This window comes from Fistularia commersonii, chromosome 17 (assembly GCF_037954325.1).
Source record: "Fistularia commersonii isolate RoL2024-O1a breed Wild chromosome 17, RoL_Fcom_v1.0, whole genome shotgun sequence".
Taxonomy (NCBI): Eukaryota; Metazoa; Chordata; class Actinopteri; order Syngnathiformes; family Fistulariidae; genus Fistularia; species Fistularia commersonii.
This window is the reverse complement of record NC_141300.1, coordinates 13,910,227-13,937,887: the sequence shown is the minus strand read 5'-3', so window position 1 is coordinate 13,937,887 and position 27,661 is coordinate 13,910,227. Positions and strand designations below refer to the sequence as shown.

The 27,661-nt window shown below is 53.6% G+C and overlaps 1 protein-coding gene across 1 annotated transcript in view; it reads right to left on the bottom strand.

The window, feature by feature from the left end:
• wwox (WW domain containing oxidoreductase) overlaps positions 1 to 26,215 on the bottom strand; it is a 101,898-nt gene extending 75,683 nt beyond the window's left edge. The window contains exons 1-5 of the mRNA XM_086162952.1: positions 26,044 to 26,215; positions 25,671 to 25,735; positions 24,129 to 24,186; positions 23,879 to 24,048; positions 16,035 to 16,141 (exon numbers count right to left, since the gene is read on the bottom strand). Of these exons, the coding sequence (XP_086019078.1) occupies positions 16,035 to 16,141; positions 23,879 to 24,048; positions 24,129 to 24,186; positions 25,671 to 25,735; positions 26,044 to 26,150 (507 nt within the window). The 5' untranslated portion in view covers positions 26,151 to 26,215. The remainder of the gene's footprint in view (positions 1 to 16,034; positions 16,142 to 23,878; positions 24,049 to 24,128; positions 24,187 to 25,670; positions 25,736 to 26,043) is intronic.
• Between the last annotated feature and the right edge of the window lie 1,446 nt (positions 26,216 to 27,661).

The following is a 27,661-nucleotide window of genomic DNA, read 5'->3' as shown; positions in this document are numbered from 1 at the left end:
GGGCAGATATGGGAAAGGTGAGGGAAGGACACGGGATGATTTTCCAGATGAGGAACATGGAGAACCAGCCACATACGTGCTGATACTTTTAACACCAGAACCGTTTGTGCACCCTTCTCCTGCACACACACACACACACATGCATACGCAGGGCCGGGCTGTGTTATACATTTGCTGACATTCCCTTTCAGCAGCGTAGCAAGGCTACTGCAGGGCCGCCTTAGTAAACACGGCAATAATTAGTGTAATTAATGAAACATATTACATGGGAACACCCCGATCAGCCAATCAGTTAATCACTCATTCAAACCTGACAGGGGAGCGCGCAGGCATGCGGAGGCGAGGAAAAAAAAAAAAAAAAAAAAGGCATCGGATTGCTGGGGCCGGAATAAATATAAGCATCATTTAGTTAAGACAATACCAACATGTAAAAATACTCTTAATTAAAAATATGGGCTGCAAAAAGCACTAATAATATCTAAAATGGTATTAATTAAGCAGGCTGAGCGGCGGATCCCTCATACATTCATGGGTAAGCAGAATTTTAATGTTATAGCTGCAGAGGTGGAGCTCATTTTTAGTATTTTATATCCGGCTCCATAATTTACTTTACTGTGTAAAAACCATTATATTTTATACGCTCATTATGGGCTTCAACATCAGCGGGGTAAGAAAAAGGAGAAGTAAACATTAATATCCAATAGTATCCAAGTACAGCAGGGCTCGAGTACTGGAGTAAATGTATTTTAATCACATTATATTACCTGCTGAGCCACTCGGTGTGAAGTGGACAAATCATGCGGCGTTGAATATTAAAAAAGGGATAAAGATGAACGGCTGACAGGAGACCCGTCCTGCTGCCGACGCACATGAACGGATGAATTTGTAAAAAAAGAGACTCTGGAGGGCGAGGACGGCGAGAACGTCCGACGCGGGTCTCGCCGCGGACGGCGAGGAGGTCAGACGGAGACGGACAGGTGGCGGCGAGGACGGGGAGAATGAGCGAAAGAGAGAGAGAGAGAGAGAGAGAGAAAGGCGAGACAGAGATGGGAAATGAAAAGGACGAGGCGGTCATCATAATTGCAGAGTTTGCTTTTCGGATGCAGACAGACCAGGGCCGCGGGGCCCGAGGCAAATATCAGATTCCACACAAACACACGTGCACACGCTGCCCACATACAACACACACACACACACACAATATTCCACAACAAGCCTGTGCAACCGTGCCCTAACCAGATATAATTTTGCCCGTGTGTGTGTGTGTGTGTGTGAGTGTCCGGCGCGAGGGCCCGATCAGATTTACATTAAAAAGTGATGGAGATTTAAATAATGTGTCTATGTTCTTAGAAAGGCATCAAGAGATTTCCATCTTCCTCCCCCTTCCTCTCTGTCTCTTCATCTCCGTTTCCTCACCCTCTCCCGCACCTATCTCCCCCCTGATCTAACCCACTCCATCTCCGCCGGATTCGCAGACGGTGCACATTTTCCGGCGTGTCTTCTGTGTAACCGATACCCCTAACAACCAGGATTTTAATGCAATCCATATTGCTCCCTAATATTTCAGATTTCAGAATAAGCACTGGCAATTACATATTTACACCTAGCTTATTTTGCAATTCTGCTCGGGGACCGGAGTGGCCGGGTGAACGGCGGAGGCAGACGCGGGCGCTGATTATGTTTCGTTTAGATAACAATGAAGTCGGAGGGAAAAACTCGGGGACGCGGCGGTGAATATACAACTTTGTGTTTGGGATCGTCAGCAATAAAGCTCGGCTCTCTCAAGTGCAAAATGTGTTCTTTTCAAGTGCGGCCGTAATGTGATTGCTTCATCTCAACCTGATGGTTTCGCTCGCTTTAATTCCTGCTTGGTATCATGTGGATGTCCGCGGGGCTGCGGGCGGCGTGCGGCGTGCGGCGTGCCCTCGCACGCGTGCACGCCGACGGATGCGTTTACCCGAGCCTCCTTCCGCGGGGGCGTGATGAAAACACAAGCGCCGCTTAATTGAATCAGAAAAGATTCTTGCAATTAAGAGAGCGCACCTTTGATGTGAGCACGTGCGCGGCGGGCCTTTTGATGGAGGCCGTTTCGGGATCCGCGGGGTCCGACGTGCACTCTGATTAAAAGCTCTTTTGTTTGGCGGCGTCACGTGCCGCTTACCTGCGTCCGGATGCGGGAGGGTTCCTGACTCTCCGCGGCGCCGGCCTCCCGATATTCAAGAGGACGTGCACGTGGCCGGGCCTTTTTCGTTCCCGCGCTTCGCGCATTTGAATAATGGGATCGTCATGAAGCGTTTTCGGCCCCTCGTTGCCCGGTAACTGCCCGGGAAAGCCTTTGGCGAACGCCGTAATGGATGCGTCACGTGAACTCGTCGAGGTCGGGGAGGGTCAGCGGGCGCCGGCGAGGGAACGGCTCAGGCCTTGTAAATAAATCGAGTTACGGCTTTAATTCATCTTAATTCATGCGATCCGATTGGATTGCGTGCGAGGAGTCGGCCAACGGGAGAGCGGAAGGAGTCGGCGGCGACGAGCGCCCGGATGGAGGAAACGCGCCTTCTAAGCGGCGCTCCGGCCTCGCCGTGGGTAACTGCATTAAGAGCCCTGGTCACCTCGCAGGACGGCGTGCTCGGGCGCTCGCCATCCTTCGCGTCCGGGATAAATGTGATAAGGGAATGTTAAAATCGAGTTGTCGGACTCTGCGTCCGAGCAGGGACTAAGTGACATCGCCGCGGCTCTCGTCTGCCGCATGAAGATCACGGAGCAGAGCGCCGACGGCAGGGGCGGAAATGAAATAGTAAAACACGGTGAACCCGATCGGGGAGACGGTGAGGACGGAGGATGATTAAATCTGGAGAAATCAGCTTGTTGTCGGGGAAGCGGGGCGCTTTTCCCGCTTCTTTCCCGCGGTAAAAACCCCTGAACGTGAACCCCCCCCCCGCCCCCCCGCCCGCGTAAAAGATCGGCGTTAACTCTGCTCCGCCAGCCAGCGCCGCGGCGGGTCTCTCCTCAGTTTGCTCCTTAATTCCATCAGAGTAATCCCACATTATTGCCCTCTAACAGTACCCTAAACGGAGAATAAAAAGTTTGCTCCCCTCTAGCTGTGTATTAGCAGGAAACAACAGGCCCGCTCCTCATTAAGTTATAGATATAAATGCTCCAAAGCATGAAATTACCCCCGAGCCTCCCTCTCCAAATAACCTGGTTTGCAAACAAATGATCCGAGCACAAGCAGTAAAAGGCAGATTATTAAAATAATAGGAGGGATTTAAATTTGCATCCACAGAACAATTCAGCAAAGGACTTTGCAATTACTCCTCCTCCCCTGCTCCTCCTCTTCCCCCGTTCATTCCACCTTTCCGCCGGCGGCGAGCCGCTCTCCTCGCCGCCGGCGGACGAGCGGAGCGTCTCCGGGAGGGTTTCCCGCTTTAAAACACCTCGACCGACGGTTCGATTCTCCTCCGAGACGTTCCTCGGCGACGGAGCCGACGGGGAGCGAGCCGAGCGGGAACGGACATGGCGAAAGGTTGCTCGGGGTCTGCATTACGGCTGAGTTACGGCCGCCGTTTGCATCTCAATCAGCCTCGTCGGAGGAACCGCCACCGTCGGCGACGCCGCATCCGCCACGGGCAATCAGGGAGATTTAGTGGGGCGGGCGAAACACGGCCCCCCGCCTCGCTAAGGGCCCTCTGGGCCACATCCGCGCCCGGGTGAATGGCAACACTTAACAAGAGCGAGGAAGAGCAGAAGAGACAGGCGGCGGGAAGAGGCCATAAAGCAGAGGGCAAACAAAGCAGGAGCGGGAAAAGGAGGAGGAAGAGGAGGAGGAGGAGGAAGAAGAAGAGGAGGCTACGACCGCTGCTATGGGCTGCCTGCCTCATTAGAAGGGGGGGGGCAACAAAGCTGAACTTGTGACCTTAGGTTGCGATGTTTTATCTTACTGCTGATGATGGCACTGCGAGCGCACACACACACACACACACTCACACACAATTTGCAGATAGCGAATGCTCCACCTGAGAGTTGCCTCTCCAGTTAGCGGCGTCTCCGGGCTGAACCTTTGCTCGGGCATGATTACCTGCACACTGCGCCTATTGATGTTGTGACTCCGGCATCTGCTCGCCTTCTCGTTACTGCGCGGACCTGGAGCAGGGCCACCAATCTGACTGTGTGTGTGTGTGTGCGTGTGCGTGTGTTATCCCGGCTTCTGGGATGGCGAGTCACTATGCACACTGGAAGACGAGAAGCGGCGGACACACCGGAGGCCTAATCAGCGGTGAAGGACACACACCTGCACCCCAGCCGACTAAAACGGCGGTCTGGTCTCGGCGGTCCTCCGGAGCCTGCGCGGGGATTCACATCCAACGCCAAATGAGAGAAGAAAAAAAAAAAACTCTTCCTCCGGCGCAGATGGCCGGAGCTCAAGGAGGAGAAGACTCGCCGAAGAAAGGGGGCGGGGGGCTGAGGATTGGAGAGATCCGGAGACGTTTCCGTTATCAGACACAAATATTGGTTGGGAGAAATGGGAGGTGGGTGCCATTAATCACAGCGTTCACCTGGTGAGCGGCCATATGGCAGATCAGCGTGCCAGCGGGGCAAACTTGCTGATCTTCAGTAACGGCCTACAATTAATTCCACCGGCTGCATCCATCTCTCCCTCACAAACCCAATGAAGGGAGCGGGCGGGGAGGGACGGCGGCGGCGGAGGGATTGTTATGGTTCCTTGCGGTTGTCTCTCTCTCTCTCCCCGCTTCAGACGTGGGTAATGGATGGGGGGGACAGACGGGCCTCTCGCGGCCCCGCCGTGAAGGTGCGCTCGGCTGGATGACGGGGAAAAGTTGAGAAGTTGGGAAACGGAGGGGAAGCGGGGGTTCTCGGGGACTACTTTCTCATTAGCATACTTTCTTGGAGTGGACCAAGCTGCCTCCCGTTCATAGAGGGAAGAAGACTCGTGCATCGCGGAGGTCATGCCGCCGCTCGTACGGCATGAATTATGCTGCCGTGCTGCGCGGCTAGCTAGCGCTCAGGACGCCGGGGATAAAAATTTACCGCCGTCACGTCGGCCTGGGCTTCGATGAGGGCCCATAATATTAGCCCAAGAAGACAAACTGCTGGAGGACGTCCCCGTGAGAGGACGGCTCTGGCGGACAGCTGGGCTGGAAGATACTGGTCAGATTTGATCCGGTCCTTCTCATACGGGTGAACACGTGGACGCCTCGTTCGCTCACAAGATTCATGTATTTCTGTTGTTTCTGTGTTTACACATATTTTTACATATGCGTATCTAATACAAACCTATTAGCAGTACCTATTAGCAGTACCTTTTGCTCGCTCTAAGCGATCTCAGGCAAAACTGTTCTCAGTTCTACTACCTCAGAGGTGGAACAAACTCCCAGAAGCAACAAGACTAGCATCATCTCTCTCAACCTTCAAGAAACAGGTAAAAACATTTCTCTTTCAGGACTTGTTACTGCGCTGATGCCCCAGATCAGGTTGGCAGCAAGTTAGGCTGTGCAGTGTGTGTGTGTGGACGTTTGTGTGTCTCTGTCCAAAAAAAAAAAAAAAAACCTCACTAACCCAAGCTTACTGTTCTGTATATTTCCTGTGCATCGTGTATTTGCAGTCCCTGTGTCCTCTATTGTAAGTCGCTTTGGATAAAAGCGTCTGCCAAATGCAATGTAATGTAATGTAATGTAATGTAATTTACATCTATCATTCATTCTTGGGCAAATTTATTTTCAGTCTTCATCATTATTTCAGCTTCGATATGAATACAGTACTTCTTCAAGGTCACTGCCTCTTACTCTTATTGCTTCTTGTTTGTGCAGCACTTTGATAAATAAAGTTATGATCAATGTTATTATTACAACCCATCAGAATTCAATTATTCATCCTCCATATCGCTTGAGCCTATCCCAGTTGTGATTAGGAGGGGGGAGGGTCACCCTGGACCAATCACAGGGCCTCATACAGAGACACATGACCATCCACGCGTCAAAACAACGAAGGGTCTCCAGCGAACCTCCTGCATGTGTTTGGACTGCGGGAGGAACCCGAGGAACCTGGAAGAACCTCACGCAGACACGGGGAGAACATGGAGATCCAACCAGGGACCGGCTGTGGGAACCATTGCACCGCCAAGCCGCTAAAAAACACTATTATCATTCATGTATTATCATTATTATTAATAATAATAACATTGCATTATAATTTTGGGCAGAAGAATGCCGGTCTTGTGTTCCAGTAGTACTAGCTGCTCTGTTATTGACAATTAGTTGTGACGGTAGTGTGTGTCGCCCCATAATCCAGCCCTCAACACATCAGAATGCCAATGAAAGAGGATGGTTTAACTGTTAGTTAGAGAGATTTTATGGGTTAAACAGTAATGGACAATCCTGTTAGTCATCCCACAAAACGGGCTAAAGTAAGTATAACACAACGTAAACACACACACACATGTGCGTGCGTTCCCACCCACACGCACGCACACACACACAAACAAACACACACCCACAGTTGTGTCTCTCAGACCACTTTTATGTAGAATTAGCATCTCTCCCGGCTCTTAACACCAGCTCATCTACATTAGCCGCAGCCCAGTAAAACTGCCTGCCGCAGATGAGTGGTGGATGTGCATTCCGGCGTCGCCCTCTGCGCTCCCATCCATACAAATAGCCCGCAGCCTCCATCTCCATCCACGGCGTCCCACAGGTCCGTCCTCCGTACCACCAATACCAATATCCTAAATGACTGGGAGACCTTCATTAGCGGCGGCGCGCTACGTGTGCCCCCTCCGCTCTAATCAGGGCATTTTCCCGCCGTGCGTCGAGAGGATGCTTTATGGCTCAAATGGGGGGGGCCTGTTAATGAGCAAGTGTACATGTCTCCATCCCATCCCTGTCTAGCCAGGTCCACACTTCCGTGTTTGGCCGCGTAATAACCCGAGGCCGTTTTAATGAGCCGCGTTCCTCTCGGTCGCGGGGCGGCCACCGTGCGACGGCGTTAACCCAAAGACGGAATATAAATTGCTCACAAGGAGCCAGCAGGGAGGCGGGACGAATTTGTTCACACTTCCGGAATCACCCGGCGTCTCCCCGTCCTGCAGACGGGATGGGAGTTTCCCGCCGACATGTGTTTCCGGCGGCACCGGGTCGCCGGCGTGTCACGGAGAATCTTGTTAGCGTCCTCGCGTTCTGCACTCGATACACTCCTCCGTCCCCCCCCCTCCCCTTCGCCCATCTGATCTCTTGCCTCCCCTGCTCCATCATCCCCCTTTCACTCGCGGGCCTCGTTGACATTAACCTGGAGCACTCACATTTTCCCATGGTTCTCCATGTTGCTCTCCACACGTCAGAGCGGGAGGCTTTATGGTCAGCATCCATCACTGTCACGTGGCAGGATTTATGGGAGATGGAGTCCAAACCTGATCGCTCTAAATCAGTCTTGCTGAATCCGACCCCTGGGCTGCAGAGAGCTGTAATGGATGAGCATCCCAACCCAGCACACACACACACACACACACACACACACACACACACACACACACACACACACACACACACGCCGTGGACCACCGGCGCTCCTCCTCTCGCCATTTCTTTCCCCGTCCGTCTCTCTTCTCACTCATCCGCGCTCCTCCGCCCATCTCTCAGGATCTCCCCTCCCCTCCGCTCATCCGCCCTCTCGCCTCCTTCGCCCTCGTTGGCTCATCCTGGTCATTCAGTCAGACCTAATGGACATTTGGTTACCAAATTAATGAGGCAGGCAAACTGAGGGACGTACGGGGAGCGCGTGGACCGCCGGAACCCTCTGCAGACACGGGCTCGTGCTTCGGCACCGCGTGAGGCTGTGATCCGGGCTAATTCCTCACCGCGCCACATTAACGGGCAGCGCTGCCCTTCAGAGGAGACCAGAGGCACACACACACACACACACACACACACACACACACACACCTGTGGAAATGACAAGTATTCCAGACGCAGCCCTCTGCACGGGCTCTCCACGGCCAAAAAGAAGTTTAAGGGAAACTCGTCACCCTGCCGGCGGCCCGGGTTCGGCCCGGCTCAATCGGGTCGTCCTCCTGAGAGAGGAGAGAATCCACGGCCCGATGGACCCGCTCCTCCTAGTTATGGTTGTTATGGAGACGGGAATCCACCATCGGAACGCTCGCTCTACAAAACGGTCTTTAATTTGTTTTCCAACACCAGACAATAAATGTAGCGAGAGCCCCCGTGAACACAGAGAGCACTTAGGAGATGTAATTCTGGAGCCGGCGTTCACCTTCTGCCTCTCCTCCCAGGCAGGTCAGCTGGAGCTAACAGAACAATAACCGTGAGCAGGTCTGCAGACGCCTCCTCATTCCTCAACTTCACCCGCTGACATCATACTGCCTTCGCCGCCGACACAGGCCCGCACTCTAATAAAGTCTTGGACTGGGGAGAATAACAGCGGCGTTGCTCCAACACCTTCACCCCCTCCAAACACACACACACACACACACACACACACACACATACACACACGGCCCGGTCACAGGTCAGCAGAGCCTGGAGCTCCTGGAGCTCTCCGTGGTCCATGGGAGCAGAACCACTTGAACCTTTAATATGCTCCTCTTTCCCCTGACGCCACTTGTTGGTGTTTGAGTGCGGGGGGAAATTACACCTGCTCTCCAGCCCGGGTCCAGCTGCAACACACACACACACACACACACACACACACACACACACACACTGGAAATTAGAGACCCTCAATCACTGCTCAGGTGAGTGTGGGTACCTGCGTTACCGAGGAGGAGTGTAGGGGTGCGCTGCTGTGTTTACACTGAGGAACCAGTGATCAACAAGGCATTTTAGAGGAGGCTAAACACACACACACACACACACACACACACACACACACACACACACACACACACACACACACACACACACACACACACACACACACAGACCAAAACTGCTCGGAAATGAATTTGCAGCCCACAAGAGCAACAGCTGATTAAAACCCGTCGCTCCCCGTCCAGGGTGCAGCCGGCGGATGGACAGGAAGTGGAATGGGACCCGGCGCGGCGGGGAAACAAGACCACGGCGTTGATTGTCCAGACCGGCCCCGGGTTCAAGGGGCCGGTCTGGACGAGCGAGACGGGCGGACGCCTTCCTGGAGGGGCTTCATCTGCGGTTCGAGGCCATCCTAGCAAACCGTTACACTTAGACCAAACCCCCCCCACCCTTGCTCTGCAAGTCAAATATCAGCCAGGAGATAATCAGTGACACGGCGGCGGCGGAGAGAATGAAACTAATAAAAAGGGGGCGAATCAAAGTATCGGCGTTGAGCACACGGTCACGTGAGGGCGGCGCCGCCACAACGCCGCTGTTCTCTAAATGAATCCCCCTCGTCCCACGCTTGATTTATGGACCTGTTAAAAAATAAAAAAAATAAAAACGTTGTTTTTAATCTGCCGCTGCCTGAATCTACCTCTCTAATGAAATGTGGATGTGTGTGTGTGTGTGTGTGTTTGATAATGATGTATGGGCCGGGCTCTGATTCTTTGAGCATGAATTTTCCCTCTGATAAATATGCATTCAGTTACACAGAGTGATTAAGCTGTAAACCACTGTTAGCTCCACGTCAGAGCCCATACGGGCCACACACAGACACACACGCACACACACACACACACACACACACACGTGAAAATATACGCAGGCAAACATACAAACACAGCTTCCCGGGGAATAATGATGGCTGTGCCCGGGGCCGGGCCGTTTAAATGCCTGCGGGGGCTCGTGGATATCAATTCCAGCCGCCCTGATGGCAGAGGACATCCCATAAACACAAGGCGAGGCTGGGAGACGTAGGAAAAACGGCAGAAGGTGGGTGTCGGACAAATACAACATGGAAATCAAACACCTTAGCTGGCCATATATGCGCTGTATGTTGCAGACCCCCCTTCCCTCGCCCGCCCCGCTGCTGAACCATCAGCCCAGATGTTTGCACGCGAGCTGCAAAGCTCCTGCAGCAGCGGCGGCGGCGGCGGGAAGAGTCTGTAGAACCTGCATGTGGACGAGAGCCCATCCAGAACACGCGGCCTTTTCAGAACCGTCGACAGATAAACCGCCATCGCCGGAGGGTGGACGGTCGTACGAGTGAGTGATGGCGTGAACTTTGGACAGGGTTTCCAAATGCTACGGAGTCAAAAGAAGAATCAACTCCGTGTATCTGCAGGTGGAGGACCACAGCGTTCAGGCCGAACGTCCTCCACCCGGAGAGCCTCGGCCTGGCAGCGGGACACATTTTGGCTCCGACCGTGACACTCAAGGAGAAGGTGCATGAAAACCCCGATCAATAATCATTCATTAATCCTAATGGGAGGGGGGGGGGGTAATCAGGATATTGACTTGAAGGCACCCTGCCCAGCCCTGATCATCACCCCCCCACCTTCTTCTCCATTTGATGATGCCTGCTGTTCTTGGCTTGACATCCGTGAACTGAGCGGACGGAGGAGACGCGCTCGTCTTTATTTGACGAAGCATCCCTCCATCCCTCCGTCCCTCCACCAGGTGATGAAGCTCCGCTCCCACGACCTGTCATGCGGAGCTTCATCGCCTGAGCCGTCGTGCGCGTCTTCGCCATCAGATCGGCGTCTGATCCGCGCACCTTCCCGGCGGCGGCTGGTCTCTCTGCGGTCAGCACTTCTGAGACTTCAATAAAAGCGTCAGGGTGGGAGGAGGGGAGCCGCGGGCCCCCTTTCACCTCCGTCCCGGGGCCCGGCGGCCCTCCCGGAGCGGGCCGAGCGAGGAGCCGCGGCCGAGATCCTGTCAGGTTCAAACAACAGAGAGGGGCCGCCTTACACATCCTTCCTCTCGACGCTCCCCCCCCCCCGGTGGCAGCGACACCGTTTAAATCATTTAAATCCTCCCCAACATGACCCGTGGCGGGTGACCCATCATCCTAACGTTCGCCGCCTCCGCCGGAGACGGCTGGCGAACTGCTTATTTGGCGGAAAGTACGGGCCGGCTAACTACGTGATTTATTCAAAATTATTCCTCCGCCGTGTTCCTCTTTCACACAGCGTTCGCCTCATAGTTCACTGAAGTCCTGGCAATTAGGAGCAGACCACGCCTCTCCAGGAGACCCGGCACCTGGCCGCAGCAGGCGGAAGGAGGAGGAGGGCTGAGCCGCGCTCGCGACAGGCTGGAATAACGAAGCAGGGCGGCGGCGGCGGCGGAGAGAGGGAGTGAGGAATGCAAGGCTGGCACTTTAGGATTCATTTAGGTTCCTCATCTCCCTGGTCACTTTATTAGCAGTCTGGAAAGAGTGATGCATGTCCCACAGCTATGCAAAATGCATAATCAAGCATTTAAATCCACACTATGTGTGTGTGTGTGTGTGTGTGTGTGTTCCCGCTCTACTTGTGGAGTGTTTTACATTGACGCACAATTATAAATACACACACAGAAAAAAAAAAATGCTTACAACTGAGAAACCCAGAGGTTCTCCACTTCTACACTCTCAAACTGATAATATAGGCAACGCCAAACCTGGCTGGTCCCCTCCCCCGCCCCCCCCGCCCCCCCCGCCCCCCCCAGCCGGCTCTCCTGGGCCATCTGAACAAGTCATCAATGGCACATTACAGGAGATCCTCCCGGTGCTGCCGCTCTCCTCCAAACATTCGAAAAGTGGATAAATGTGAAGCGCGACAATTTCCGTATCGCAATTTCCATCTGTGCCGCGCGTCGGCGGCGGGGCGAAGCAGGCCGGGACCGGGAGCTTCTATTCCCAGTTTACGACGCGGGTAAGACGCCGAGAAATGAGCGGCTAAGTGAGCGGATGAGAAGGCCTCCCAGGAGGAGCCGCCACGCAGCCGTATTGTGCGATTCGCACGAAAGCTTCATCCCGGATATCCGAGAGCCGGCGCTCCCTCGGGCCCCGGGGATCGGAGGACGAGCCCGGGCGGCCGAGGGAGGCGGGATGCCGGGATCTCCCGGAGAGCGTCCGGGGGCCGATCGTTCAAACGGCCGCGGTCGCCGGCAATAATCTGTCGGCTTTGAAAGCGACGGGTCGGCAAAATCCCGTGCTTCAGATCAGCCGGCTAAATGACGCTAAACTGCAAGGTATGTTCTAATTGTCCCCGGCTGGACACGGATGCAGAACCACGCCATGATGACTATCTGAAGGCGGAGATCTAAAAAGGAGTAGGAAGAAAAAGGATGGAGGGAACACGCGTGTTGTCCTGTGAAATATGAAGAAGGCCCGGGGGGGCGGGGGGGGGGGGGGGGGGCGACGGCCAGCTCAGCATTTCACACGTGCCACTTCCTGTCGGCCTCAGCAGGAGGAGCAGGGCACGGCAGGCACGGCGGCCGGGGGGGCCTGTCAGCCTGACACACACACACACACACACTCACACACACAAAAATACTGCCTTTTGTTTTCAAACAAGTGTGGTCCAGTTTAAGGGGGGCACACAAAGGAGAGGAGCTCCTCTTTCCATCTCGCCCTGCTGAGCCAAACGTTCCCGGTTCGATTCCCGAGCCGGTCCTGGCCCCGCTGAAGCGCTGTCGAGCGACACGCTCGCCGACCCTCAGGGCTCGAGGTCAAAGTTCACCGATGCCGCGCTGCATGTAGAGCTGAACGGGGCTCGATAAGTGCATTTATTTTTAATAATAACTCTCCTCTTTTATCCTGATATTTCTATCTGACATTCTTGCAGCTCCATTCCTGCAACCTCCAGTCAGCGCATGCAGATCTTCAGGGAATCCCTTCAGGTCACATCATTTCTACGGCATCTACAGCGGCCTGGACGTCTGGAGTGCACCTACGCTGCTTCCACAATTCCACAATCTCACTACCTCACCCACTCACGTCATGTCCTAACTCTGCTGTCTCTGCTTGTTTGTCCCAGCACGCACACATCCTGCCTAGTTATTCGTTGCTATTTATTTTCGTCACTCTATTTATATTGTTGTTCAATTCTAGTTGTGTATTTTGCACCTTCACTGTTCCTTCATGGTGCCCATTGTCACCCCTGTTGTTGTTGTTGTCTTCTTATCCGCTATCTATTTATTCGTGGATTTTTTTTTTGTTGTCTGGCTATATCCTGTCTCTACTTTTCTATTAATATTCACATTCATATTCATTTCCTTTTTTTTTTTTGACATTATAACTGTTACGCGTCTGTGACAAAAGCATTTCCACTATGGGGATCAATAAAGTTTATCTTATCTTACCAGAGCTCTGGTGCAATTGGAAAAGGACTAAATTCAGAAGAAAACAAGGAGGATGTTGGCGCTCTGGATGTAGAGACCAAGGCAAAAATTTAAATGTCGTCGATATGACGTCACATATTCCCATATATAAACATCCCTCAGGTACCAGTGTGGAGTCAACACAGACTGAAAAAGGCTAAAGGCTGGAAGTGACGCCGCGTCACATCTGACAGGAGGAGGGAAAAAAAGAAGGCCGGCTGCCCGTCAGTCCGTCTGTCCGTCTGTCCTGTTCAGTGTTAATGTTGCTGTTTGACATGGCGAGCAGCAGGCGTCTCCTCCCCGAACGCCGGCCTCGGCGGACACCGAGCTTTAGCCTAATTGGTTCCAGAGCAGACTCGGAAAGAACTCTCCTCAGCGACACACACACACACACACACACAGCCATATTAATACCACCACCTCCCATCTCACACACACAACAAAAACAAGCACAGCAATCAGTGAGTGGCTGGCTAATTAACGCCCTTACAAAGAATCTCATTAGCGCGCGCTGTAGAATGTAGTAAACGGGGAAATAAGCATTTTGGATGAAAAAAAAAAAAAATAGAAAGAATGAAATTAGAGAATAAGACCAGGCACGTGGCTGTGTGCTGTTTACCGCTGGGGGGCCGGGGCCTTGGCCGGCAGAGGCTGCGTCCCCTGGGAGTCCATTACAGCTCTCCGAGGAGCACGGCGAGTCAAAGATAAGCAGAATTTTAAAAGCAATCAGGAAAAATAAATCTCCGGCACGAAGGCAGGGCTTTGGTTGTTAACCAGGAAGTGAACCTGCCGGCGCCGTGCGTGGAGCGGGGGGGGGGTTGAGGGGCGGGAGGCCGTACACGCCCCGCTCCCAAGGACACCGGGCGGACGAGAGGAGGCGGGAATCGAACCGCCGACCCCTGCTCCGCCGGCCGCCCTCGCTTGACTCCGTTTTTCCGTCTCCCCGTCCGGCGCTTAATGCCCTGCCCGTTTTACCGCAGCCCGTAAAAGCCCCTTTGACCCCATAAAGGCAGCAAGCGGACGCTTATTGTCCGACACCGGCGCAGGGTAAATGTTTATCCCCCTCCGCCGCTCCGAACCCCCTTAATGAGCTCGCCGGAGGGGCTTCGGCTCGGGTGCGGGCGGGGGAGGCGAGTGTGCGTTACACGCCGTCTAATTCCGAGATGCAAAATAAAACAGCTTTACACAAGCAGGCTCTGCTCCGCCGCGCCGGCTGGATAAGAGTATGAAGCCGGTGGGAACGGTTTGAGCGTGGACTCCGGCTCCCCCCGCGCTCCCCCCGCGCCGAGCAGGGTTTGATGTGCTGGGAAGGATGAGCCCTCCGACCCTGCGCTTCCTCCCCACCGCCGGCTCTTCTGACCTGCCCATTATCCTGCGCTGACCCCGCTATTATATCCTTTGTCAGAACACGGCGCTGCACTGCACCGGACCGCCGCCGCCGCCGCCACCCCCCCCCCCCCCGACCGGCCCCGACGGGCCACCGCCCCCCCTCCAGGCCGCAGCATTAGCCCCCCAGAGTCGCGGCGCGCAGGTAGCCGGGGGTCGGAGGTCGAGCGCAATCGGCGCGGCGGCTTGGCTCCTGGCAGCCGGAGCGGAACTCCGAGAGGGACCTGGAAGGAGATATGATGACCTTTTGTACAGAGGACCCCGAAATACACCCCCTTATCAAAATGACCTTAACGCGGGAGCATGGGAAGGCGAGCAGAGTCCATCCATCACCTCAAAGATTAATCCGCCTCTCCATTCTTCTCCGGGCTCTATTAATAACGGCGCCGGTGGGGAGACTGGCCCGCCGAGATTTATTCTGATATGGTGACTTTTACTCGCTGACCTGTGGGAGCGGGATCCCAGAGAGCCGGCCGGGGGGCTCGGCTCCTCCGGCTCCCCTCGCCGCGTCCTACAAACACCTCGGAGGCGACAAAGCAACCTCGCCATCCTTCCGCCGGCAGATCTGCGCTCATCTTCAATTAGAGACTCAGGTGAGCCGGAATGCTGCGCATCTACTCCGGCTCGGAGGAGCTCCTCTCCTTCCTTCCTCCCTCCCTCTCTCTCTCTCTCTCTCTCTCTCTCCCTCTGGCCCTTTATCTTCTCCTCGCCTTCCCCCTCCGTATCTCCTCCGAGCACCGACTCCCTTCTTCTCCGAGTCCCGCTCTCTGTAATCAAGCCGCCGCTAATGGCTTATTCTTTCTGCTCCAGCACACCCATTCCACTTGTTTATTTTCCCGCTCTCGTAAATCTGGGGGACGGCGGTATTAGGAAAATAATCTGGGGTAATTATCAGATGTCCCCGCCCAGGCCCTCGCTGGAACCCTCTCCGGCTCGGCTTCTGCGGAGACGCGGAGCGTCAGCAGATTTCCCGTGACAAGATAAGTATATTTATATATATATAAATAGAGTCTACGCTCCGATTCCAAAGGCACAGCTCCTGTCAAAGATTAAACAGATGACATGTCTGAGAAGATGTTCTTCAGGGGAGAACTTCCTGGGAAGGCCTTCTCACACCAGACTTGTCTGGATCAGATGCAGGAGATGAGAAGGAGAAGCTCACGTCTTCTCCACAGCCAATCATCTGCCTCTATTTATAAACCTCCTCTCTGGTCCTCCTCCGGACCGGCTGCACCCTTAGCATCCTTCTACCCGGATCTTCACCGTCCCGTGTTTCTTCATTTGCCAGCAGGTCAGAGATCCAGCCTCTGGTGTCTCGGGTAACATGTAGGCGCAGACGTTCGTGTGATTTCCGGGGATTCGGATCGAAAGCCGGGGGGTCCGGGCGGCGCGTCGGACACTTACCCACTCCTGCTGGATGAGGCCGACGGCGGCCCGGGCTCGGGACAGGTTCCTGCACGCCAGGATGACGTGGGCGCCGTGGAGAGCCAGCGACCTGGCCGTCTCCAAGCCTGAGAACCAGAGGGGGCAGACGTGAGCAGGGGTGGGGAGAGGCTTCAAAGAAGAGACCGTTCTCAGGGGTCGGATCTGATCTGGAGGGGGGGGGGCGTTAACTTTCAACCCCCATCAATTTTCCATGGAGCTCCTCCGGTGGAGGAGCCGGCGCGGGAGAGCAGAGCAGGGAGCTAATCTCTTCTCTGAAGTGATGAAACGATTGAATTATTTGGGCGCGGGACCCCCGCCCCCCACCTCCTCCCGGATAAAGTTCTGGATCTGACCGTCTGCTTCCAGGACCGGCACGCCGCTCGCACCGGAGGCGGGGCGTGGCGGGGGCCGGGAAGCCGCTAGTTAATTATGTTGGTAATTATTCATTGATGGCCGTAATTATGAAAACACGGCTAAGAATAGCGGGCGCGGCGCGAACAATGGGGCGGGCGGCGCGTTCAAAGCGGGTCGACGTTCCCCGCCATCAAAGGGACCCTGATAAAGACGGCACGGGGGCCGCAGATAGGCGCGGCGTTTATCGGCAGGGGGAGGGGGCGCCGTCATGGCTCCGTCCGAATCATGTAGTTACGATAAAAGTGACAAAACCCGGAGACGGGGAGGGGGGGGGGAGAAGTTCACGTCTAAATTACAAGTCTAAATGGGTCATTTCAAACCCTAGGTTGGGTTCATTTATGAGATTAACTCCCCCCACTGTATTTTTATTCCCCCTGACATTTACGATCCTGGGGAGCCGGGTTCACACACTCCTACGTCCCCCACACACACACACACACACACACACACACACACACACACCGGGGGCCACGAGGAACCCTGGAGTCGAGGGGTCGGAGGGCCGAGCAACCGCCGGAGTGTGTCAGAGGGCGGCTTCAGATGAACTGTAATTAGATTAGGCCTCTTAATCTGATTTTCATTAAGAGCAGAACTGGGAGGCCCTAATTGTGAGGAGAGTGTTCGGGGCTAATATCTATTAAAGGCAGCGCTGCAGCAGGAAACGGGCTTTCTGACAGGCGGAGCGTGGAATTAAATTATATGACACCTTATTAGGTGTAATGGAGGGGACTGCGGCTCAAGGCGGCGCGGGGGTTGGGGGGTAAAACAACACGGCAGCGCGAGCGGAGGGTCTCCACGCAGGTCTCCGGGAGGGTCTGCGGACAGCGATGATATAATGTGACATTGGGAAATTGCTGCAGGAGGAGCGGACCGGCCAGCTTTTGGACGTTATTCGGAAGAAAAAAACGACAAAGGCGTCGACGTCTCCGCGGCCGTGGTTCTCCGGACGCCGGCGGGCGCTTGAGGCAAACATCAACACCTCGCCCTCACTTGTTGTGTGTACAAACCATGAAAGTGAAATTAATGGACGCCGGTGTTTTCCATAATGGAGAACAAATTAGAATATGGCAGCGGCGCCGTGTTCTTCTGTGACAAATAACAAGGGCTTGACATTAATTGTGAAATAACGAGGTTGGCGTTGCCGTAACAGAGACTCCCCGCCCTCTCGCCCGCGTTAGCGGCGGCGAGGCCGCGCCGACGCGAGCGTCTGGTCAGGTGCGCGACGGCGGGAGCTGTTCTCTGATGGAGGAACACGGGGGGGGGGGGGGGGGGTCAGGCGCCGCGAGCTGTTTTACAACGCGGCGGAGGCCCGGCCCGGCCCGCCGGCGGGGCGTCTTATCTGACAAGCGCACAGCAAACACGGGCGCTCTGAAATAATCCTCCCTCTTCTTTTAACAGCGGCTAATTATTTGTCCGGGCGTAATCCCGTGAAGGCGGGAGGATCCGCCGCGCTGATGGCGCCGCTGTTGTCGAAAATCTGTTTTATTGTAAGGTATAAACTGCGTAGAGAAATGTGTAAAATGTCCATTAAGCAGTGAGTGCTCTTCATGGTACATTAGGATCCTGGCCCTTCTGATATCCCCCAATAATGAGTGTGATTTAGTGATTTCACGCTTTGTTTGTCCTCCCTGGCCCGCCGCCCCCCCGGACCCCTCCCTCACACACAGGTGTATTGGCTCCGTGTAATGAGATCATTACCGGCCTCGTCGGTAAACGTGTTTATTTGGCAAAGCGAGCCGCCGCCGCTCCACCTCCACAGCACCGCAACCTCCACGTCCACACCACCGCCACCTCCAGCTCCAAACCACCTCCACCGGCAGTTGCCTTCAACCTCCATAGCATCTCCAGACCAGCTCCAATTCCACCTGCAGCTCCAGCTCAAAACCATCTCCACCTCCAGCGCCAGCTCCATTCCACCTCCACCTCCAGCTACATGACACCTCCAGCTCCAGCTCCAGCTCCACATCACCTCCACTCCACCACGTCCAGCTCCACCTCCGCCACACCACTACCTCCAGCTACAGCTCCAGACCCACTCCATCTCCTGCTACAGCTCCACAGGCTTCCTGCTGAAACCAGCTGTGCGGTGCTATTGGACAATCACTAGTCAATCCGGATCATTACCGGGCCGGCGGGTAAACAGGCCGGGTTCCCTCAGCGCTCGGAGCATTTGGAGCCCTCAGAGCTTTCCGAGAGGAGGAGCTCTAACCAGATCGGCCTGTCGGGAGCAAAACAGTTGGACTGGGGGACGACGGTATGAAGGAATGGGGTTTCCATGGTGATTCTGGAGCGATAGCCATGGGGGTAAAGAACAGGCTCCTCGGACGTTAAATGAAAATCCCGCAAACCAGAATGAATCTTGTGTTATGAGCGGAACTTCCAGAGTAGTGCAGAGAGGATAAAGCACGCCGCTTCACTGCGATCCGCACATCACCTGCACAAAACTAAAGGTCAGGAAAAGTTCTCACCTGCCTTTAGATGTTTTCACAGGTTTCACTAAAACACTTTGCATCCAGGTGGCCAGAGGAAGGACTACACCTACAAACACTCCAAAATGGAAAACAGGCCGTTTTCAAGAGCTTCCCAGGACCCATGGGATCCTCACAAACCTCTGGAGCTGGCTGCTAGTCAACACTAGTTTCAATGGCTTTTGGTTACTGCGATGAAATAACATTTAAAACCTATATTTGTGTGTGAGCGAGCACAGAAACATTGTTCCTAACCCGGGCCGGTTCTCCAGGTCAGTTGCCGTCCATGTTTTTAATGTTTAACATAAACAAAAAGATCCGCATTGATATTTGTTAAGCCGGTGTAAATTAAGCGTGACTATTTTAAGTCACGTGTCTGCTTCATTCCCAGCGTCTGCTGTCTGACAACCAACTGCCTCCACACCCCCGGGAACAGCTCAGAAAATGATACGATAAAACTACAATGTGAAGGGAAAAGCACATTTTATCCATCTCAAGTGACAAGACTTTTTTTAGTTGCCAACTTCCTTCGCTTCCTTCCAGCAGTTTGTGCAAACCCTTCCCGCGTGAAGGTGCAGCCCATCTCCTCTCCAAGCGCAGTCTAACCCTTAGCTGTGGTTACTGTGGGTCTGATTGTCCCAATAAGTACGGACGCCCCCCACCCCCATACACTCTCTTACACACACACACACACACACACACGTTTTAAGATCCCCTTTAATTCTCCTCCATTAGTCCATGAGGAGGAGATGTCACCCCAAAAGTGGGATGTATGGTTAGTAATTACTGCCCAAGGTTGAGCTGTTCCAGGCGAGAGCACTGGAGTGCTTCTATTACCCCTCCCTGCCCCCTTTTGCCACCCCAATCCCACCCCCACCTCCTGCTGTCTGGCCATCTACGCAACCCCCCCCCCCATTCCCCTGACCCTATGTGTCAGCCTCCGGCCTCCCCCCCCCCACACACACACACACACACACACACACACACACTCGCAGCCGCGGTGTGCTCCTGGCCCGGCGTCACCTGACGGTCAACTTGACGCGTGCAAACTGCATCCCGCGCTGACGGGCCGGTGAAAATGCCCCGTCCTGTTGGGGGGCTGGGGGGGGGGGGTTTGGGGAGGGGATGTACACGTCTTTGGAAGCATTCAGGCTATTTTCATCACGATCATCAAAATCCATGCAAGTTTCATCCGCTCATCATCTGCAGACAGTAAACCGGATGGGTCTATAAACTACTTCACTACACACAATAACCCCGTACACCCTTTCCTTTTTATTTTATCTGCAGCTTTTAAGCACATATATGTATTCCATCCTCTCCCTAACTGCCTCACTTCTGTTATATTAGAGTTCTAATCATTATTGAACCCGCGTGGCCTCCGGCGGAACCCTCCGCGCACGTGACAGCGGTCCGGGTGTGCACGGAAAACCACACGGGTGGTTAATAAAGTTGAATAATTTGACTAACCGAGCAGAACTGCTTCTCGTGATGTGGCCAATAAACACATTCATCAGGAAGGATACCCGTTGAAAAGAATATAGTAAACGCCGCTTCGATCTCCTCGGAGGGAGGGGGGGGCCGGGTGGGCCGTCGGTCCACACACACACACACACACACTCAGTCGCGCACACACACACACAGGCGCACAATACTATCAGAGGGCCGGATCGGAGCAAAGACGCGCTCCGGATGTGATCTAAGCCACGCCGAGCCGCTCAGACACGGGGAGACGGCGGCGCCACACGCCACCCTCACCAGGAACATCTTTTTATCCGTCCGACGCCTGCAACCATGAATAATGCATCTCCCTCTTTGCCAAGGCTCGAGTTTAACGCATGGCTGCGCGGGGCTTTAAGGGGGTCCTTATTCATAAACAGCAGTGCAGTAAATACCGGAGCTTTGCAGCCAATTTAATGGCAGTTATGCTTAACAAATCTGCTTCGATCTAATGATCAACCACAAAGCTCGGCGGTGGATTTAATCTGCGCGCCGAGGCTCGGCCGCGCCGCAGCCCGCCGGATGTTCTTAGGGATCTCTCCATCCAGAGAGAGGAGAGCGTCGGCCTGACACCTAATCCCCCCGACGCAACGCCGGGATCAGCGCGAACGTAGAACAATGTTAGTCTCTCATGAATAAGAATAACACTCAACGTCCCGAAACGACGGCGACGACGGGCACGGAGATGCCGGGAGATAATGAAGAATTCCCCTCTAAATCCCGCCTGTTCCCCGCGTGGGTTTACTTCACGCCTGATGCCGGCATTAACCTTGAACCGGAACAATACCGCACGGTATTTAACACATGCATTCCAACAGAGGGGAGCTTTGCGGCGCCGGGCGGAGGCACACAAATACCCCCGCAAATCCCGACGCAGCCAAAGGAGACAAATAAAAAAACATAGATACTCCTCCGCCGGGGGAGGTGACGAGGGGAACGACATCCGGGAAAACCGACTCGAAGGGAGGGGACGCGTGCTGGAGATGTTCTGGGATCCCGTCCGAAGGTCTGCGCCGGACGCGGACCTTCGCCGAAAAATAGGCTTTTAATAAATATCAGGCCAACGTCTTCCCCCTGTTGACAAGACTTCGATTCCCTGCAAACGGAGGCGATATCGGCAGGGAACGGGACGGTGACCTCGGAAACGCAGGCTGACTTTACGTAGCCGTTAAGTCTGAACGGTTGTTCGCAGGGTTCGAGGCTCGCCGCCCGACATGACGGGGGCGAAAAAATGTTCTTGGGAGATTTTAAGAGAGAGGGCTTTTCACGTGCGCAGCCGGCTGTGTCGTGACAATAGGCTTTTAAGGGCGAGCGGCGCACCGAGCCCCGGCCAGTAAATAACCCGGGAGAGGGCTGATAGGAGGGGAATTAGAGCCGGGGCGGGAGTGCGTAATGGGGATGGATAGGAAGCTCAGACCCGGGTCAAAGCCACTTAGGGATCGATGTGGGGGTACAGGTGAACGACCGCGGGTCTGAGAAGGAGAGAGACCCCGCCGGGGAGGGCGGGGGGGGTAAACACGCCGCCGTCATTCGTTTCCATTATCACAATTAAAAACACCGTTCGAGGTTCTACTGGTTTTTAATTTACGAAGCAAAGCGGGCGGAGGAAGACTAATGCCGCGGATCGAGCGCCGCGATCGCATCGGTTAAACAAACTGCATTACTGCCCCGACCGTGCTCGGCGCCGCTTCCCCCCCCCCCATCCCCCCCTCAGGCTGGGCCGGGAATCAGGCGCGCATTTCATGCATAAATACACCCGTATCTGGGCTTTTCATGTGCACGTGCATTAAGAAGTAAATTAAAGAGATGGAATGTAAATTTGCTAATTAAATAATATCCCACCATTACTAATAAAAATGACACATTCCCCGTGGAGGGAATGAGCGCTGGGGAAAATGGAAATAGCCTTGACACTTGGATTAAAACACTATTGATGCCATTAAAATGCTAAGTGGGTCCAACCAATTGGCATAACCACATTTCACTGGTGGAATGTCAAAGGAGCACACAAGACGAGACCATTACCATTAGAGTCGGGCCAATTATGAGATCCTGTGTATTTAATATGTGGTGGAGTAAAACAAAGGTTATGTAAATGTGAGCCGAAGCCGCCGCACTTTGGATCCGAAGTGCCTTCGTTAATCATGCTTTTGAGGACAGATTTTCTTAATTCCTACAGACCACAATGCCACTGGCTGAATATATCCCAAATGAATGTTAAATGTGGATTATGTTTTCCATTATATAGTCCTTTCAGGCCGAAGCAGCCCGCGGAAGACGCCGGTTCCTCTGCTGTTCGAACTTCTGCAGCTCCTGCACCACTGGGCTGCTGCTGCTGCTGCTGCTGCTGCTGCTGCTACGCGGAGCTCCTGCACCCTCTAGCGGCAAAAACCCGTCCACCTTTAATCAAATGGCATTTTCTTTCAATCTGTATTTTGATGGAATGATAGCGATATAATATTTCAGGGGGGGGCATCGGCGACGGCCCTGGGAGGTTCGGGATGATTGCACATTTCCCATCTTTGTGCGTCCATTAAAATGTCACCCGAGTGGTGGTCATGTGAGAGAGATGTGTTAAAAGTGTCACTTTATGTTCGGGGCGTTTAAAATGATTTACTGACCGAGCTGATTAAACCGTTTTTTTTTTTTTTTTCATGCATTTCAACCGCGGCGGATTGTTGCGGTACATCTGTCCTTTGTGGTGCAAATCTGCGAGACAGGAGCGCGCAGAGCCCCCGCGGGATTCCTGATGAGAGTTTCTGCAGAGTTTCATCAGGCTCTCCTCGCCTCCTTCGAACGCTTGTCTATTTCCGCACCCGCGCCTTCTCGCCCTCGTCCGAACCGACGGAAAACGCCGAGTCCCCGACGACAGGCGAGCAGGTTACTGCTGGAATTCGAGCAGCTCGGGGAGTTCCAGGTGACGGTGTTTAATGGCGGTTAAAATAAAGGTCAGGGGAGAAATATCAGCGCGGGTTGCGGCTCAGTTCATCAGCCCTGACAGCTACACGGCCAGGACTCCCTTCGGTGCAAAGCATCAGAATATCAAGACCGTCAACAAATCAGCGATTCACTCATTCACTTCCCCGGAGCTGTCACGATCTGCCCCGAACAAATGGCCGCCACCCGTGCCAATTTAAACTACAAGGAAAGAGAAACATTCCTCCTCGGACCATTATATACGGCGAGCCGTGCATTTGCGGGGAACAAATGGATACCATTCATTACAGTTAACAATGACATCCAATTCAGCGCGGCTAATGAACTTCAATACAATCATGTTCGGTATTAAGGAGTGATTTGTAGAGTCTGCGTGTAACATTTTGGAGGCTAATGTTGATGAATGTCAGGCGGCGCAGGGGAAGCCGTGATACCCCGCGCCGCGATACCACACCGCCACCTAGTGTCGTCCTCCAGGAAACACGCTTCGACGGGTAAACTCACCGATGCCTGAGTTGGCGCCGGTGATGACGACCACCCTGTCGGAAAGGTCGCGACCTTGCAGGATCTCCAAAGCGGATGTGTTTCCATCGTAGCGTTTGGGCTTCAGCACCACGTCCTCCACGGTGAAGGCCTGGCGCGGGTCGAAGTACGTGGTCCGCTTGTTGATGTGACTGGGAGGCAGAGGGAAGGAGGACGTTGGTGAAGGAGAGCCGAGCGCCGGAGGAAGCGAGCGCAGACTCGCTTTACTTACTCCACGTAGAGGATCTGTCCCTTCTCGTCGGTCTCCTGTTCCCAGCCGTACGGCAAATCTGTGGGAAAACGATGTCATTTCTCACTCGTCGAGTTGTATAGGAAGACTTATTATGGTGCGGGAAACTCTCAGATTGCAGGTCACACTCCAGGAGAACTCCCTGATCCACCACAACCATCAAATGTGCAACATAAAATAAGCAGGACGCAATACTTCGCCCCTCCTTTCTGACATTCAACTTAACTGAAAACAGTAAAAAAAAGGATATCATTCACTGCTGTAACTTGTCAATTTGTTCTTATTTCATTCTGGAGAAAAGACCCGGACACTCCAGAACAAAAAAAAAAATATATATGATTTTGCGTAGACTTGCAGAAAAAAAGACAAACTCAAGAAGACGTGGAAAACAGAATATCAGAGTAAATAACAGCGATCAAAACAATAGCGCAGTGGCCTCCTTTCTTCCCACCCCAGACAGCAGGTGGAGCTGAGTGCGTCATCGTAACCGATCAATCAATCAATATAAAGAGTAACAATAACAATAATATAAACAAGAATACATCAACACGGAGCTCCGAAGGTTCGGGTGTTTTCTGATCTGCAGTCAGAAATACAGAGGGTTCGGACATCCAGGCAAGCAGCTCAGGTGAGCGCAAACTCCGGGCGTCCGTCTTGACTTTGGCTCGCCCGGGTGATCGAACTGGAACCGAAGAAGCTCCGGGATGAGAGGAGGAACATCCAAAAGGAGAGAAACCTCCACAGACACATCAGCCAGGTGGCCTTGCACTTGCAAGAAGGGCGTTGAGGACCTCCCGGGAACACGGTGTGTTTGACCCTGTCCTCTGTCCCATCAAACCAGTGGAACAACCACGAGACATCTGCCTGCTGCTCTGCTGGGGAGATGGTCTGAGATGAACCGGCCCAACGTGCAAAGCTGCCTGTGGTCTGACCCGTCCACATTTTAGTTGATGGAAGTCAAGACTGACTTTATCTCCTCTGGACTGGGGCTTGATGTTCAAAACTGGGAGGTCAGAGTGTTAGTGGAGCAGACACGGGCATCTCGCGCTTCTTTTCGAGGTTCGGCTACAAACGGGGTTCACGTTCCTCCTTGTTCAAGCGGGACAACACCAACCAACTCTCGTGGGCTTCACAGAAACAAGATGGCGGGTAGGGGACGGTCTTTCCTCGCTGAAAACACGCGTGTCGTTCTGGAGCGTGAAATACACCGTCAGCTGACCGGCAGAGGCAGAAAGGAGCAGAACACCGCCATTCAAGCCACGCTCTCGTTCAAACGCCAATCATTGCGCCGCAGCTCGGCCACAAACTTTCCAATCACCCATGGAATGCCAGCTTCCATGCAGCCGTGCAGGCCGAGCCCACTATGAAACCTTAATCCTCACACGGAAACCAACAGAAGGTAAAGCTCTGGATCAGCACCAGAACCCGTTGATACCCGCCGGTGCGTCCCAGAGCCAACCACCACATGTACAACACCAGGCCTTTCATGGTTTTCAGAAGAACAGGGTGAAGAACGGGGCGAACCTCCGGCACAGCGCTTCTTCTTCCCCGTCTTTGGATGCTCCCACTGCGTCTTCATCTCGTCGTGGCTGTGCAGGAGAGCAAAAGAAACACATGAATCTATGCAGACTTTTGAGATGATGTGAATCAAGACGTGCAGGAACCCAGAACCCGAGGAGGAGGTGAGAAGCGGGGCAGGTCGAGCACACAGACAAGTTGCACCACGACAGATGGGATGTGCTGCAAAAACAAAAAACGTGTCGGTCATAATAACCGTATGAGCTTTTCCAAACGTCCCGCATGTGGGTGGGTACGCACACACACACACACACACACACACACACTTGGGGTGCGGGGTCCGCTCACAGAACTGACTGCGGACGCGCAGGACGCTCACTTTGCGTAATAGACCCATCCATCCTTGGTGGACCTCTCCTCCCAGCCGGGCGGCAGCTCGTCCTCGCTGTCCGTGTCGTCCATCCCTGCGTATTTGAGAGCCGCCATCGGTCGGTTTAGCCCAAATCAGCTCGCCGGGTCAAAAAGAAAAAAAAAAAAATCCGAGCGCGGCGACTTCCGCAACAACACGGTGACGTCATCCGCGGGGGGTTGTGGGAAATGTAGGCGGTCGAAGCTTCCTCATTCCGCTCATCCTTTGGGATTTTACGTTGTTTTTTACCGTTTGGCTCCGAGCAGCGACCGATTCATTCTTCTCCGAGCATATTATTAGTAATTATCATATTGCTTATTAGTGCGAGACTCCTGCGGGGCCACTGATCGTGGCAACAGGATGCCTCCAGTATTGTGTTTGCCTATTTGCTCACAATTCATTTGATTTAGTTGACTCGAGCCTTATCCACGTGTTTGTGTTTACAAGTCGCGATAAAAGCCGACAATAAGTCGCTGCTCATCCACGGCAAAACCCACGGGGTATTCAAAGCTATATCAAAGCTATATAAGTGAACTCTATTAATCCCGAAGGAAATTGCAGTTATGCAAATGCGTCAGAAAAGCACCGTCCGTTGGCGGGATTTGTGTTTTCCCATTGCAGATTTGGGGTTGAAAATCTCTGAACACTCACCTTTACGCATTCTAGCAATGAATGAGTTCTCAGTCAGTAATTGTGCGTGTGAAGTGGGGTCAAACCGTGCGTCCTGACCGGGACTCTACGAGACCAATCGAAACTAACCCCTGCGCTCGGCAGATTTGCTGCGTTCAGGGCTCACCCGTATTTCATAACTCCTCAGTTATATTGGGCCCAACAGGGTTATAAAAAAAAACTATAAGGCCCTTTGGCTGGCAGCCTTTGGAGGAATCCTGGGTGTTTGGACAACAAAAACTGTTTTCAGAATTTTCCAGTTTTTCAGAATGAGTGCAAACTACCCGCTCCTCTGGCCGCCCGGGGATGCAAATGTGACTCGGACCACAGCGGGCGCTGCAGGGGTGTGAATGACCTTTTCTTTCCCAATATAGATAGTCGCAGTTCCCTATTTGACTGTGAAACCCTCGAGATGGACTCCTGCAGCGCTTGACCCAAAACAGGTCCGTTGGTTTGCAGGGTTCCTGACTGCACCTGAATGTCTCCGTGTGTCAGTCAGCATGCCTCCCCGTCCCTGACAGGAGTTTCCAGTTGCTCTGCTTCGTCGGGCGTCAGATTGAGCCTTGGTGTGAAGCGTTTTGTGACTGCTTGACGCGTTTTGACGCTCAGATGTCCTCCCTGCTCTTAAATACATGTCTGACCAGCTCCGGACACATTTGCATTTAGAGGTGCAAATGTGGGCCGTTCGTTTATTCGACCCACCTCCGCACAGCCATGAGCAAGAATCTAATTTTAAATCTTCTGGCGTAGAACGGCAATAATATCTTTGACTCTTGTAGAATATTGACTGTGGACACAGTAATGTGTTTTTCTATATATGCAAACTGCGACCCCGAATTTCCCTTGACTAAAGGACATGCATTATAGAATGTTATTACTATCAATAAGAGGGATGACACTGCAGACATAGAGTCTCTGG